The sequence below is a fragment of the Octopus bimaculoides genome, chromosome 2 (genome assembly GCF_046866305.1).
Source record: "Octopus bimaculoides isolate indiv1 chromosome 2, ASM4686630v1, whole genome shotgun sequence".
In the NCBI taxonomy this organism is placed as follows: Eukaryota; Metazoa; Mollusca; class Cephalopoda; order Octopoda; family Octopodidae; genus Octopus; species Octopus bimaculoides.
The window spans coordinates 69,179,873-69,196,887 of record NC_142929.1 but is presented as its reverse complement, the minus strand read 5'-3'; the positions used below and the strand labels follow the sequence as shown (position 1 = coordinate 69,196,887).

Below are 17,015 nucleotides of genomic sequence, written 5' to 3'. Positions count from 1 at the left end.
GTAAAGTATTTTATTTCATTTATTTAGTGAATTCTTACGGATGTTTTTATTTTTCTGTAATATAATTAAATAGTTCTCAAAGATTAGCTCGTTTTATTAAAAATATATCCGCAGAAAAATTAATTTTGTTATAAATATTCGATTATTATTAAATCTGGCTTTACAACTTTTAAAAAGAAACTAAATAAAAATTAAATAATTCTACTTCAAAGATTTTAAGAATTCAAATGATAGTTTTTTAAATTATATTTAATAAAAACATTTATTTGATGGGTTATTATTTTTTATTCACTTCTTTATTTATTTTTCTCGAGATAAATTTGTCGAAAGAACCAGGCGAGGAAGCTCGGATGGTAGTGCGTCATGTCGGGGCACATCATCCGGGTAGTTTCCTATTCAAGATGGTGCGGCCTGTAGTGAATATTTCTTCAGTAAGCCACCTCTCGTGTTTCGGCCGCCTTTACACTTCACTGTAAAAGTCATGACTAGCTACCGACATTGTCCATCTGTACAGATAGTTTCGAAATCTGCTGTCATATGTTTATTAATGTGATAAGACATGATATAGCATATTGACATGAACATAATTCGCTTATCTTATAACTAACTGCTGTCAGCTAGTCATTGCTATCTGTTTTAGAATTAATCGTTTTATATGTTGGACACCAAGTTGTATTATTTGTCAACCGGACCATTACTGTTTCAGCACCGGAATAAATACGGAGAATCTGTCCTCCTTTTCTAGATTCAACAATGGAAGGTTTAAAGCTGTGTGAGCAAGAACAGAGATATTACGGTGAACTTTTCCAGAACTGCGATGTCGAAGGGTCTGGAAGAGTAACCGGCTCCAAAGCATTGGATTTGTTTAGGTTGTCAGGACTTAACCAAGAAGTTCTCCAACAGGTAAGAACATATATTAAACCTTAACTTGATCTAATCATACTTTCCCTTATGGTGTCTTTATTTTGAAGCACGTTCACTTCTTTCGATGTGTGCATCTTTTTTGCTTCCAAATTGTCACTTCAAAGAATGTAAAGAAGCCTCCACTATTTTTATCCGCTTTATTTTCATTATCTAAACACTATTCTTTTTGACAATCTTCATCTACAATACCAGAGACATTAACTTGTTTGAAAATTCCTGTCGATTTGTTACAATCTCTTGTATAATTTACTCAGCTATCGTTGTTTTTTCCTTGCCATGAAGGATAAATGTTTCGTTACGATTCTACAACTTTTTCTATTGACTAATTCCAATATTCCTGGCTACAAAAGGCTATTTTATAATATTCTTCCAAGCTATGAATGTTATCGTCTTATCTATCACCTGACAATCGTTATTTCATTGTATTTTTCAATTAGGAATACCTTACCTCAAGCCATTTATTTACATGTCTTATTCGCTCTCTTACACACACACGCATAAACATACGTGTCATATATATATATATATATATATATATATATATAACACATAATTTGTAACAGTGCAGTGTATCCTTTCCTGGTAATTATTATCCCCCCCCCCCTTTCCTTCCTCAACTACACCAGATTTTTTCTCCGTTTAAAATACTTCCTAATGTTACTTCCTGTCACACTCCCTTCTATCATTAGTGCAAAAAACAGAAAGAAACCTGCCGTTCCCCATAATTGATTTTTGTGCATATATACATATATATATGCCTGCGTGTATATATACATCTATATATAAATTCGAGTGTGTATTTGTATTATTTCACGTGTGTATATATCTTCTATATATAAATTTGTGTATGTATAGATATAAATTCATGTGCATGTCTATAAATATATTCGTGCTTTACATCTATATAATCTCAAGAAATGATAATTCTCTTGACAGAGTCTAGTTTACAGTCGAAGTGACGTACACACTTTACATAAACTACATCATCCACTAAAATAACAAAAGGTAGCAGCATTGCTTTCAAAGAAACACCGCGATTAGTAAATTAGTCGCAAACATCAATACACTACAATTACACTGAATCACACATCACTGCTACAGCCCCATCAGTTTATTTTTCTTTAGCTCACACCATCTCTGCTCGGTTGCTTTTCATATCATTATTTATTATTATGCCAGTGTTGTTTTTTTTTTTTTTTCATGTTCTATAGATAAATGGACAAACATTTGTCCTTTTTGCTACGGCCATCAGCAATGTTTTTTTCTTTTTCCATTTGACACTTGATACTCATTGACATAATTTACACCACTTTCACATATTCTTGTTCTCGTTTTGGTCTTGTGGCTAAATCCATCCCTCCATCCATCCACGTACAGAGGATTTAAATGCAACTTATTAGTTTCATTGCCTCTGATAATACAATGGTCGGACAAGCGTGTCGTGTATTTTCGAGTGCTTTTTATGTTGATCGCACCAATAATGGAACATATATATATATATATATATGTGTGTGTGTGTGTGCGTGTGTGAGGAGAGCAATGTTTGTTTTTATATCTAGTTATCATAACAATTTTACATTAAACTGAAGAATTACTCGGTACTTTTTGTTGAGTACATACACTTTTGCAAGAAGAGTGGTGAGCGACTTCGAAGTTTCGTTCTGCTAGGCAACATCGGTCTTTGTGTGTGTGTGTGTGTGTGTATATAACGCACTCATACATGTAGATATAACCTCCTGTGCTAAATGGCATTTTATACGTCCAATCATGCTATTCGGTTTTAAACCATTTAAACTGCATCTATGTTATTTTTGGCCTACAAGCACGCATTACATTACAGAGCAATTGAAGCACACATCTGATTATAGGGTTGTGTGTGCATTAAGATGCGTTATCATCTCAATTTTTCTAATAAATAAATTCGTGCATACGATATCATTATCGTTACTCGAATATATTGAACTTCTCAAAGAGAATATATTTCAGCGACAAGTATGTGTGCGTGCGTACGTATATATATATATTTTTTTCTAGAGAAGTTAACTCATAATGAAGGTAGTTCAGCTGTGACATCTCGTCTTTTTTTATGGGTGTGTAGGAATACATTATCTAAAATGTTCTTGAGTCGGTGGAGTGTGAGAGGTAAGGACATTTGGCTGTTATTTCTTGTAGGCCGGGCGACTACGTAAAATCTCTTGGGCTCGTTATTGATATATTTTGCCCCAAGTCAACTCCCGTCAAGTACACCTATGATCGAAGCCGTCCCATCTTTTTGTGTTATGTATCAATAACATTGTCCAATATCTTCTTTAAAATATTGGGTGCTATTTGAGGGAGATTTGTCTGCTAAATTTGGCAGATCTTACTGTCACGTAAACGCTTTCTCGTTGGTTTCACCCCCTCAAGCGCGTTGTTTCATTTGTACAAACATAATTTGATAATCGTATTTAAGAAGGATGGATGAGTTAAGAGAGTACTGACTCTTACTTCGTGTTTGAGTTCAAATGCTCAGTTTCCTCTGTGTTGTTGAATTCAATCAAATATAGAAATTGATCTTGTGCCAACCCTTCTAACTAGGTTCTTAATAGCATAAAAGCACAAATAGTTTCAGTGGGATCTGAACGGCTGCTGTTTGTTCAGTCCTGAAAATCTATCACACTTGTACCTGAACCATGGCTTGCTATCGGATGATTGTTTCCAAATATCTACAGTATTTACTGTGTCTAAGTCACACTCGTAATTTAGTCTAAAATCTTGGTGCACCACCTCCCCTCAATGCTTTATAGCTTTTCCTCGTGTATAAGTCGCATTCCATTTTTTTTAAGTTAAAAAAGATAAATTAGTGCGACTTATACACGAGTAAATTACTGTAAGAGATATTCCTGAAAGCGCTTCATTTGTGCTACAGAATACGTCTTTTATATAATACACCTTTTGATTGTATCATGCAAGCGATGTGAAACTTAAGTTGGTAAGCTAGTCTTGTTTGTTTGCTACAGTTGCTATTTCACTTTATTTACGTCGCTAATCGGGGAAAGACTTACTGTCACACCCCATTTCCTCTTTCTGAAATGTACATTGTATTCTGTCTGCTCAAAAGAAGACTGATTTTTTTTTTTAACTATCTTAATATGTCAGTGTAACAATATTAGTTTTTTGTATGTGTGTGTAGTTAATCTGTCACCGACAAAAGTATTATAATAGTCATTATCATGGCTATGGAATAACAAGACACATTAGTGCGCCATGCAAATTTTGATGAGTCACAATGAAAGGCCAAATTTGCCCTTTATCCCTGTAGTGTGGATCAAATGATGACTCCTCCCATCCCATCCAACAATAATACAATAATATACTTGCAGTTGTCTGAATCAATTCTTACATTGTGCTAATGTCAGAAAAAATATTTTTGTTCCTTTCTCTTAGATCTCATTTTATCTAGTTTCACATATTTTTTATTTAGTTCAAGGAGGGCAGTTTTCATGGCTTTTGCAGACCCTAGAGTTGACCGAGTGGACGATCAGTTTGAGATTCTGATGATTGTTTTTTCTTTGGGGAAAATATAGTCAAAGAAGGAATTTCAGCAAGATTTGCTGAAATCCAAGGGAGAAAGGATTGGAGAAAAATCTTTAGTAAAGAGGTTTGAGTTAGGAGGCACAGTAGGTATGACGAGTTGAGAGTGGGTTGGTTGGAAAGTTGTATGTAGGATCAGAGGAGCAGGAGTTATTGTAGTAACCTTGGAAGAGAGCAAGCAGAAGGAATAACTGGTGGTTGTAGCATTTCAGTGAGTGAAACTTTGCCAATTGGATGTGAGTGACTTTTTATGTAGTCTAGGGTGTTTATGTATCTATCTTAGCTGTGTCATCCCCGATATGTAACCAGTATTCAAGTGTGGATTGTTCTTTGAGCTTTGTAGAAGATTGTGAAAGCCATTTTCTGGCTTTTGGGATACGAATTTATGATACAGCCTCATTTGTCCTTTGTCTAATTTGAAGCCTTGTGCTTACATAAAGAAATAATTATGCTTGTGAAAGATTTTTACTTCAAACTCTGTCCTTACCCTGGAAATAAATAAATGCTGCCATATTCAGATTTCAGTCTCCTCTGAATCATCTGAGACTTTATGATAATCTAAGAAACCATTTATTATTTCATGGAACTGTAATTCATTCTTTTGTGTGTATGTACATTAATAGAAATAAGTGAAACTTTTTCTTGTAAACTTAGACACCTGTTTATATTTCTAAGTATTGTCCTTGGTTTAACCATAGTTTTAACATTGAAAGTATTTTCTTTTAAGAATAAGTCTTCTGAAATATTGCATTGTATAGACAGTTTTTTAAAGTTGAAACAGCAAAAAAATACATGTAAATTTGAAACTAAGGATTCTTAAATGCCATTTGCATGAAAAACAAACATAAGTGTTAACATGGTTAAAACATGGAGCATAAAAAGAGTGAAACAAATTAACTACTAATAAATATACATATAATTTTTTTTCTCTCACTGCTCCAGCATGTATGATGAAAGCTATACTTTACCAAGGAGGTCAAAATAAGGCTAAAACCTGTCTGAAGTTAATTTTTTTTCGTTCTTTTTCTCACTGCACTTATTTGTAGTTAGTCTTTTAATGGTCCCTGCATTAAATAACGTTAATGTCAGTATTGAAACTAATTAGTCTGGTTCATAGTGACTTAGTTACTGCAAAACAATGTTTTTTTTTTTTCCTCCCTTTCACACTGTTACTCAACTTCCATTAAAATATTGTATTGTTTTTATTAAAATATTTCTATTTGGTTGACAGCTGAAATCCCCTTCTCAATTCTTATCACATTTGTTGTTGGCACTCCGTCGCTTACAACGTCGAGGGTTCCAGTTGATCCGATCAACAGAACAGCCTGCGTGTGAAATTAACGTGCAAGTGGCTGAGCACTCCACAGACACGTGTACCCTTAATGTAGTTCTCGGAGATATTCAGCGTGACACAGTGTGACAAGGCTGGCCCTTTGAATTACAGGCACAACAGAAACAGGAATAAGAGTGAGAGAAAGTTGTGGTGAAAGAGTACAGCAGGGTTCGCCACCATCCCCTGCCGGAGCCTCATGGAGCTTTAGGTGTTTTCGCTCAATAAACACTCATCATGCCCGGTCTGGGAATCGAAACCGTGAGTCTGCTGCCCTAACCACTGGGCCATTGCGCCTCCTCTTATCACATTAGGCCATAAGAAAATAGCAATGATATGGCTGAGTAGATATCATCATCATTGTTTTAATATCCACTTTTCCATGCATGCATGGCTCAGATGGAGATTATTGAGGCAGATTTTCTTTGGCCACAGATGCTCTTCCTGTTGCCAGCCCTCACTTGTTTCCAAGCAAAGTAAAATTCCCCCATGGTTATATATGCTTCCACAGAATATTGGAAATGAATTACCATACTTGTATTACAGTAACACTCATTTACAACTCTCACATGATATCAAGATAAGACACAAACATACACACATATACATATATACTCTTTTATTTGTTTCAGTGATTTGACTGTGGCCATGCTGGAGCACTGCCTTTAGTTGAGCAAATCGACCCCAGGACTTATTCTTTGTAAGCCTAGTACTTATTCTATCGGTCTCTTTTGCCGAACCACTATGTTGTGGAGATGTAAATGCACCAACATTGGTTGTCAAGTGATGTTGGGGGGACAGAGAGACAGACACACACACACACACACACACACATATATATGTACACATATATACGATGAGCTTCTTTCAGTTTCCGTCTACCAAATCCACTCACAAGGCTTTGGTCGACCTGAGGCTATAGTAGAAGACACTTGCCCAAGGTGCCACGAAGTGGAACCGAACCCAGAACCATGTGGTTGGTAAGCAAGCTACTTACCACACAGCCACTCATACGCCAATGGGCTTCTTTCAGTTTCTATCTACCAAATTTACTCACAAGGCTTTGGTTAGCCTGGGGCTATTGGAAACATTTGCCCAAGGTGCCATGCTCTAGGACTGAACCTGAAACCATGTCATTGGGAAGCAAACTTAACCACACCTGTGCCATCATTAATTTAACATTTGCTTTCCATGCTAGCATGGGTTGGGTGGATTTGAAATTCCACAACTTTTCATGTCTTGACTTCCCAATAGAATAAGACTGCTCTGTACTTATTCTTTTTATACATTTGAAAATGTTTCTTATCTTGTATTGCAAAGCCACTATACCTGAGACATATGGCTGATTGGTCCAACCTAGAATAAACCTTATATACTATATTGCACTCAAATAAAAGGTAAAGGTAACCTTGCTAGGAATTGTAATCAGAAGGTAGAAAGTTAATAATAATTACCTTAACCCTTTAGTATTTAAACTGACCATATCTGGCTCAAATACTCTAACTGGCCAGATCAGACCTCTCTCACTGCCTTACAATGTCATTCTAACAGTAAACAATCACATCACTGAAATCTCATTGCTATGATATAATGCATGATTAATTCAAAATAATATGAATAAATGAACATTACATTTGACAGAATCATCTGAATGCTAAAGGGTTAGTTAAGGCAGTATTTCTCAAGCTGTGTGTGAGTGGGACTTGGTAATGTTTTGGTAGGTGTGAGACACCTCAGAATGTGGCATAAGTAACAAGTGAATAACACTTTAAATATTTAGAATCAATTTTTTGAATAAGCTTCTCAACCATGTGGTCTCAGGTTTGGTCCTACTGAACAGTACCTTGAGCAAGTGGTTTCTACTATAACCCTGAGTCCTGTGGGCAGATTTGGTAAACATAATCTGAAAGAAGCCTCTCTGTGTGTGTTTGCATGTTTAGTGCTGATTTAGTGTTGGAAAAGAAGAGTATTTGATACTACAGTAAAGATTAATATTTTATTTGGTTTAAATCAATTTCTTGCTACTCTGAGCTTCATCTGTGGGTGCAGCTTGTGCACTCATAAATAAGCAAAACTCAGAATAGCAAGAGACTGATTCAACCAAAATAAAATATCCTTGTCTTAACATCATGTAATGGTTGTAAACAAAGATCACTGTTATACAAGCAATATTGTTAATTTCCAGCCTTCTGTGAAAAGCATGTCTGGTCATGGGAAATATTACTTTGCTTGAATACAAGTGAGTATTGGTGGCAGTAAAGGCATTTGACTATAGAAAATCTCTCTCAATAAATCCCATCCAAACCAAGTGAACATGGCAAAGTGAATGCTATCTGATGATATACATGGTATACACATTGTTCATGATGAAATCACATTTTTCAAAAGCTGATTAAAAAAAAAAAGTAGACACTATGTTAAAGCATTCATAGCATTCTTCCATTTTTTTTTCTACATCACATCCACTTATTTGATAATAATTGAATAATAAATATCTCCATGATTCACAAATATTCATAGAATCATTATCTGGTTTCAGATTCTGATATATTTTGGAGATGAAAGGTTAATCTCATAGATAAGACACTGGTGTATTGCAGGTAACATTCATTAACCCTTTAGCATTCAGATTACTTTGTCAAATGTAATGCTTATTTAGTCGCATTGTTTTAAAGCTAGTATTCATTATCTTGTAGCTTCAAGATATTTATGATGTAATTGTTTATTTTTAGAATGGTACATGTGAGAAGCCAGCTCTATCTGGTCTGAACATAATACAAGTAGAATATTTAGGCTGGATATGGCCAGTTTGAATGCTAAAGAGTTAATGACAGTTTTCTAACACCACAGCTCAGTGAATTGAGGCACGTAGAATGTGTTGTGGTTCAGTGAAAAAATTTAGTGGATATGAACTTAGGGACTGGTACTGATGTAGCCATGTGGTTATGGTCACTTCCCAACCACATGGTCTTGGATTCACTGTGTGGTACCTTGGACAAGTGTCTTCTACTTATAGCCTTGGCTTGACCAAAGCTTGTGAGTAGAATTGGTTGATAAAAATTAAAAGAAGCTCATCTTGTGTATATATTTTGTGTGTGTGTGTGTGTTTCTCTCCATGTCTTGACATCATGCAATACTTATAAATGAACATCATTGTTGTACAAATGGTGTCACTTAATATCCAATCTTCTCTGAAAAAATGTTCAGAGATGGGGGAGCAAATATTACCTTGCTTGGAAATGGGTGAGGGTTGGTGGTAGAAGAGCATCTAGCCATAGAAAACCTGCCTTAACAAGTTCTGTCTGCTCTGTGCAAGCATAGAACAGTGCCTGTTAAAATGATGCAGATAACAATGATGACCCAGAAGCTGGTAACCTAAAGCCTTATTCACTCAGCCATTTTACTCTTAACCATCATATGTTAAACCAAAGTAGTTTTCTTTTCTTTTTAATTTTGTTTTTAATACAGTCCTGATTTAATTAAGATGGATAAATTATTAGTGGGGTAACATATTAACATAAATAGTGGTAGAGATTTGGTTCAACAGTTGCTAACAATTGGGTTTTGCTGCATTGGTTAATCTCAATTGAATAGATTGGATAAAGTAACAATGTGGTTACTTTATTTGTGTTATTGATTCCCCCACTAGTTATCTTTTGTATTCTGATAGATTTAAGTGCAGACATGATACATTTATGGAAACATGAAGTCATTGTTATTGTTGAAAAATGATTGCAATTTCCATAAAAGAAACTTTTTTCTTTGCTTCTTTTATCATTGTTTGGTCAAATATTTTTGCATTTTTTTTTTTTCATTATAATTAAAACTGTTAGAAAATATTCATGTAGTTAGAACTGTCATTGATTATGATTTTTGGGTTGCTGTAAATGAGACTAATTAATATGAAAATGCCTTTAAAAATATAATCGGCTGGTCTATACTTGTTGGATCATATAAATGGAGTGGGAGAGTTTTAGATGTATAAAGTCTAGAATCAAAGAGTTTTAATCACCCCTGCATTAATTACTTATTCTAATTAGATAGGAGGGGGTGTTGTTTTGTTGTTGCTGTAATCATCTTTAGTATTCCCAATATCCTTAATAGCAGTAGTTCAAAAATCTGCTATTTCATAATAGCATTGTGAGATAGGTTTGAAATTAAGCATCACCTCATGTATCTTTATCTCCTCCTGTCATCTTCATTATGAGGCTCTGTGTTCTTGGGCCTTAATTATTTCTCTAATATTCCTTGGTCTGCTTCTACTATAAATATATTCCATAGAGCTTAGCACAGTCCTCTGGCTTACCAGCTCTTGTGAAACTGTCCAACTCATGCTAGCATGGAAAACATGTTAAATGATGATGACAATTCAGCCAGTTAGATTATCATATGATATCTTACATACATTTGGCCTATACTTTATGATGCCTTGTTGTCAATGTCACCAATCATTTTAGCATTTGCTTTTCTATGCTTGCATGAATTAGATGAAATATATCATGGCAGGTTTTATATGGCTGTATGCCTTTCCTGTTGGCTAATGCTCACTTGTTTCCAATAGTAATATTTTACCATGACCAAAGATATTTTCATGGAAGATTGGAAATGAATAATACTGCTTGTGTAACTGTGACACCCATTTACAACTGTTGCATGATGTCAAAGACATAGACACACACACATACAAATACATTCTCAAATTACTTGTGTTCAATCTTTTTCAAGAGTTAACATTGCAGATCCAACTCATTGCACTGATAAATTCTTTACTATTGTATAACACTTAATTCACTGTTCATGTTCCCATCAGAGACATTATATTTTTACACCACCCTGCCTTCATACAATGAAAAAACCTTTTGTTATCAATGGAAGTTGAAAATCCTCTAAATTTATATCTTCGTCACAGGCTATCCATTATTGCTATTACTTGCTCCATGTCCACCACTAGACAGTAGAACATATCTACTTCAGAGAACCACAGATGCCTACTCCTGCTATTAGCTACTTGAGTGACCTTAAAGTTTTCTAATACCTACTGCCAACCACAAAAGGGCAGGAGTGGTTTTATTCTCTGAAGTTTGCAATGCAATCCTCGTTGCAAGGTTTGAGCTTATGACATTTGTGTTTGTGCTCTAGAACTTTCACATCCTTCAGTCTGAAATTTGATGTTAATCTTTTTTTTCTTTTTTTTTGTCCTACTTTTCTAAATTATTTTTTCAATTCTTATTTGATCATCACTTTTCATCCAGAGCTTAAATCGTGTTTTGTTATGCATCAACTGATATAATATGGTTGTTGATATCAATAATTGATTTATTGATATATTCTTTTGTTTAATCTTCACTTCATGTGAAACTAATCTATCTAGGACATAAAATTCTAAAATAATAGATTTGAGTGACCCAGATATTAGCACAAAACTAAAAAGAATTAAAATATGAGAAATATAAAACATTAACATTGATTGTTGTTGAGTAGCCTCAGTTCACTCTAAGCTGGCCTATATCATGGAGCTAGCTGATTATATTTGAACTGTGAAATTCAGTAAATCAGACTACAGTATCATGAACTTGGGACAGTTTTGGTGGCTGTATTCTGATGTTTGTGTGGGCTGTATCATGGCAGTTTAGTTGAGTTCTGATATGCTTGTTTTATGAATTCAGTTTTGTCAGTGTACACTTTTGTAGATTTTTTGCAAAATCTAGTTTGTGAATATCTATTGTAAAGATTTACTTGTGACAAAACTACTTTTTATGGAGACATCACTGTTTCTTTGTAAATTCTTTTAAAAGTTTGCTAAGCACCATGATTTGTTTACCTAATTTTGGTGATTGCAAAGTGAATTATATTGGCTCCCTGTTGCTTTATTTCTTTAGGTTGGACCAATTTAGCAACAATTTTTGGTATGTATCATGTTTGAATGACTAATGAATGAAGATGAATTTGTCAAATGCTGTAGCAGTAAGCTCAATAGTATCTTGTCTCCAGATGGCTGAAATGTCATCTGATCTTTCTTTCACTTAGTCATTTAGTATAGGAAGTACAAAATACTTTTTATATTAACGGTTTTTTTTTTTTTTTTTTCTTTTTAATCAGAAAAATTAGAACTGTATCTGTGACTTTTTCAGTCCCTTCCTGAGAGGTCAGGTCAATACAGATGATGTTCAGCTTGAACATCTGTAGCTTAATAACTATAAAACAGGAAAATTTGGCAAGGAAGGAATACCAATCAGTCAGATGACCTTGTTTTAATCTAGTATAAGATATTTGTGAGTGTGTGTCTGTAGCATCAGAAGCACTGGCCTAGATATTTGAAAAGTACTGTGTATTTTGCATGTGCTTCGTAGAAGGTCAACTACTTATTAGAGCCAAAGAATTTATTGACCCAAAAGAGGAAACCAATTCTTTGCTATTCAGTTTTAGCTGTGTTACAAATATGTGGTCACCATAAAAGACCATCTGAAACTATGAGGCTCAGCAATTGTAGCAGATTACAGGAGTTTTTAACTTATTTATACCTTGGTGGAGATATAGGGTAAAACTGTTTCCCTTAATACATGCAGTGATAGTGTCTCTGTGCTATTGATGGATACTTTCAAAGTCTCTGTTTAGAGAAATAATGTAAATCTGCTGTGAAAGTTGATGCTCAGAATGTACTTCAAAGTCTTTCTCTAAAAGCACAGAAGTTAGTGTTTCCACTTTCCTCAGAACAAGTTGGATGGACTTGGTAGACTATTGTGGACCACTTGAATCAAGAATTTTATTCAAAGAGGCTCAGACTTCACACTCAACTGCTTACTCCCAGACTTCCTGTTTCTGCATTCCAATCATCTTGCTAACTTGCTCTTCCTCAATCAGTGTTTCCTCTTCATTCTGGACCAGCAACCTTGTGTTCTTACTCTGCACATTATCACTGATTGATGTGCTGTTCCCCAGATCAGCTCTTTCACAAGACATTACACTCTCTGGCATTCTATAACTCAGCTGCAACTTTGCATCATTTACCATTTCTGTGCTGTCTTGACTTCAATGACGTCCTCAAAAACTTTTGCATCACAAAGCTTTCAATATTGCTGCTCTCTTCTAGCCCAAATCAATGTGAACTCTTCTTTAGGCTGCTGATGTGGAGCTTCAATCTGTTGTTCTGTTCATACTAGTTAATGCTGCTCAAGCTCCAAGGCAGTCCCTGCTACTTCTGCAGAAACCTGTTTACTCTCTTCTCAAAATCCTAAACTATGTATATCAGGATCTCATAGATTTTCTGTGGGTGGATGCCAGTTTGGTATATCTAAGCATTGAGCTTGCCAGGTTGGCCTGACTTGTCCACTTCAGCTAGTTAGGCTTCCAACTCTTGCTTGGTTCTTGGATGGATGTTGTATATTTTCAGTTGCAATCAAACATCTCTTTCCCAGGCACTTCATTGATGCCTCAGTAATGGATGATTTCTGTGTGCTGCTAAATGTGAAGTAGAACTTGCTGTTAATTTTTTTTTAGGGATATGGGCTTTACCAGCTTGAAGCTTATGTGAGCTCATGTGAGCTCAGTTGATTAGTTCCTTAAGGTTCTTTGGGATTTAACTGTTTCTAGGACAGATGTTGTTGTCAATATATGTCTACATTTCATCTGATCACCCTGTATGTATATATACAGGGTGCAGTGAATATATTGTCCTCTAATTTACACAAAAATGAAAATAACACAGACATCTCATTTTAACAGATAAAAATATCTTGAAATACTAAAGAGTAAATTTATTCAATAAAATTGCCATTGGTTTCAACCATGGCCTCCAGATGTCTTGGAATCTCCTGCAACTATTCTGTTCATGCCTTCAGTTCATCTTTGGTGTTACAAGGAGTTTTGTTGGTCTCTCGCTCAACTGTGCCCCACACATAATAATGAAGGGGGTTGCAGTCTGAGGGTTAGGTGGCCAGATGTTAGGGGTGATGTGGTTGCAGAAATTGTCTGACAGCCATGACTAGATTCTTCTGCTTGTGTGGTATGGTGTAGAGTCCTGTTGCCAGATATAGGGTCTTCTAGTAGTCACCCTCTTGACCCAGGGCAGCACTACCTCCTCCAGGCACTTTATGCAGGCCTCTGTGTTGAGTCTGAGGCCATGTGGGAAGATGAATGGAGGCATGTCATTGCCATCACTAGTGATCACTCCAAACACCATGATGTTGACTGGATGTTTGATTTTTATCACTCTCAGTACATGCACTGTCCTCAGATTGACACCCAAACACTCTGAAATGTTCATATTGGAGTTTCCGGTGTGAATGCCAAGCAGTACACCATATCAATTCCAAATTTCTGGCAGAGTGAATTGCGTTATGGTGCTGGGTTTTTTCACAGATGATGCCCAACTATACTGTGTAGTTGACAAAATCAAAAACAAACAATACACATGCGCAACAAAATGAAAAATATAAAATGGCAGCAATTTACCCATCACACCCTGCATGTGTGTGTGTGTGTATATATATATGATAGATTACTCTCATTGTGAATGACAAATGAGGGTTCAGTAAAATAAAGTGGTAATCATGTTCTATGGACGTAGATGTGTCTCCTGAAGCTTATTGGTGCCTTGCAAACTTTTCAGCAAATGGACCAAGTTGAGGACTCAGTTTGCTTGAGTGCTTATGGATCATCTACTATGTGTTTTCTTGAATGGATGGCAAGTCCTGCTTTGCTTCATGCCACAAAACCACAATGACAGGTCAGGTTTTCATTTAGAGGAGCAGCGTTTTGCCTGTGTGCCTTCATGCTTGCACAAAGTTGGTTCCAATGTTGGAGTTGATTGCTCAAATCTTTGAACTAAGGAGAAGCAAGACTGGTGCCAGGTCTTGTGTTCTGATGCTTTGCTTTCCCAGGAAGAAAAGGGAATGTTGCATCACTTCAGATTGTCTTTTAGTTTGTCTTTTAAGTGCAAGAGTGGCCCTCCAACTGACCTCCCTGTTGGAAATTGGCCAAAGAGAAGTTGCTTTGGAATTCTGATATCACTTATACACGAGAGATGACCTGACCAAATGTATGTATGCATGCATGTGTGTCCCACAACCACTGCTTGGCAACTGGTGTTAGTGTGTTTACGACCCTGTAACTTGACAGTTCAGCAACAGTGACTGATAGACCAGTCTTTAAAAATGATAAGTTTTGGGGTCAATTCATTCGACTAAAAGATTCTTCAAAGCAGTGCCCCAGTATGACTGCAGTCTCATGACTGAAATAAGAAAAGATAAAAGTAATGAGTATTACATGTGACAGAGTGATCTGAAAGCTAAAGGGTTAAGAGTTAATTTACAGTAAATTACTGATAGTTGATCAAATTTCATAGTAAAGCAACCCGTTTAACTGATCTCAAAGTAAAAAAAAAAATAAAACCTGAGAATCAAATGTAAATTTATTCAAATTTCAAAAGTTTAATAAAAATTTTTTTTTAAATACAGTATTATTGTAATTGATGTTCAATGAACATGTAGGATCAATGCATGAAGAAGTTGTGCAACCAAACAGAAAAAAATAAACAACTTGAAAAATAGCATGAAAACATTGTAGATAGTGAACTATAGGCAGTTATGAAATTGGAATTTCTCAAAAGACAGAAAATTCAATTTTTTCCCCCCTCCTTTTCATAAGAAGAAAAAATAATAATTTAAGGTTTCAGGGTTGTTTTATGAATAACTTCTTATTTGAGATTAATGCAAAATATTAGTGTGCATCAATGAAACAGATTAGAAGAGTTTCAACAATTCTCAGGATACTCTTAGCTCACATGTAATTGCAACCATCCTTGTTCCTCAAGAACAGATAATTAGACTTCCCATTCTTTAAGTACAGGATATTATTAACCAAGGTAATGCAATTTTCCATTTGTTAATTCCATGTTCAGCAAGGTGTGTAACTGCAGATGACCAATCAATATCACAATTAAAAGAAAAAAAGAAATTTTTTCTTTTCAATTTTTGCTATATAAAAATTTAAAATAAAAAAAACGAAAACACTAAGATCTTATTAAAATTTAGATTTTGCTTCTTCTAGTTAATGCTAAGCTAACTACTGCCAAGACTCAAAACAAATTTTTAAATGAATGCAGAAAAAGAACACTATTAACATTACTATCAATCTTATCTATCCACACAACTAAAACAGCGATTTTTTTCAAACTGTAACTCCACTGTAACCCCAGTTCCCTACCAAATACTGGTGAAAATTTTTGTTCCCTTCTTTATTAATAAGACAAAAAATTAAGGTTTGCAACCACGTAATTCATTGTTTGCCCATGGTATTAGACACATTTAAAAAAGTTTGAAACTAACTAATACTATTAATCAAAATGCAGGGTTGGCAAAGTCATTAGCATAACAGACAAAATACTTAATGGCATTTCTTCTGACTTTACACTCTGAGTTCAAATCCAGCCAAGGCCAACTTTGCCTGTCATCTCTTTGCAGTCAATAAAACAACATAGCAGTCAATAAAATAACATAACATGTCTCCTCCCTACAAAACTGCTGGCCTTGAATCCTAGCAATGGACTATTTTCAGGAGGAATGTTGTGATGGAAATCAGGTAACTAGCCTTACTGAGTCGGAGTTGAAAAAAAAAATTCAAACAAAAAAAAAATCGTATTAAACATGGCAATTTGTCCATCCACCCATGAGAGATACTGCACTAGAATACATTGTACATGCTTATAGGTGTGGGATATGTGTGCATTCATATATGTAGTATAACATGAGCTACCCAGGATGGGTGTAATGCTGTTTGAAGAGTGCTCACTGGATTGAATTAGTGATGCAGTATCCTTTGATCCCCACTCTATGCATAGACAGAAGGATGTATATCCATACATATGTATAATAAATAGTTGAAAGTAGTGTGTACTTTATTACCAAAATCAATGCAGACATACATACACATATAAATACACACACATGCACATGCAGTGACATGCAATGTAGAACAGAGGTATAAAAACAAAGAAAGACAGAAAGAAATGAGTTATGTTAATTTGTTTGAAAAGCTGAGTATGTGTAAGGATAGAAAGTTGTTGAACATTGAAGGCATTAGCTAATATGTTGGAGGAGAAAACAGCTGGACTGTTGTAGGCATAGGTGCAGGCATGGTTGTATGGTTAATAAGCTTGGTTTACAACCATGTGGTTTCAGGTTCAGTTCCA

General features: G+C 35.3%; 1 protein-coding gene across 44 annotated transcripts in view; it reads left to right on the top strand.

Annotated features, from left to right (window-relative positions):
• The window catches only part of LOC106879514 (ralBP1-associated Eps domain-containing protein 1), a 137,892-nt gene that overhangs the window by 551 nt on the left and 120,326 nt on the right, over positions 1-17,015 (top strand). For 23 of the 44 annotated variants that reach the window (XM_089346927.1, XM_089346956.1, XM_089346960.1 and 20 more), the window contains one exon: positions 746-903. In XM_089346927.1, the coding sequence (XP_089203053.1) occupies positions 754-903 (150 nt within the window). In that variant the 5' untranslated portion in view covers positions 746-753. Of the gene's footprint in view, positions 1-322; positions 904-17,015 lie in introns of those variants that run through there. The other 21 variants (XM_089346959.1, XM_089346957.1, XM_089346952.1 and 18 more) reach the window with 1 other exon arrangement.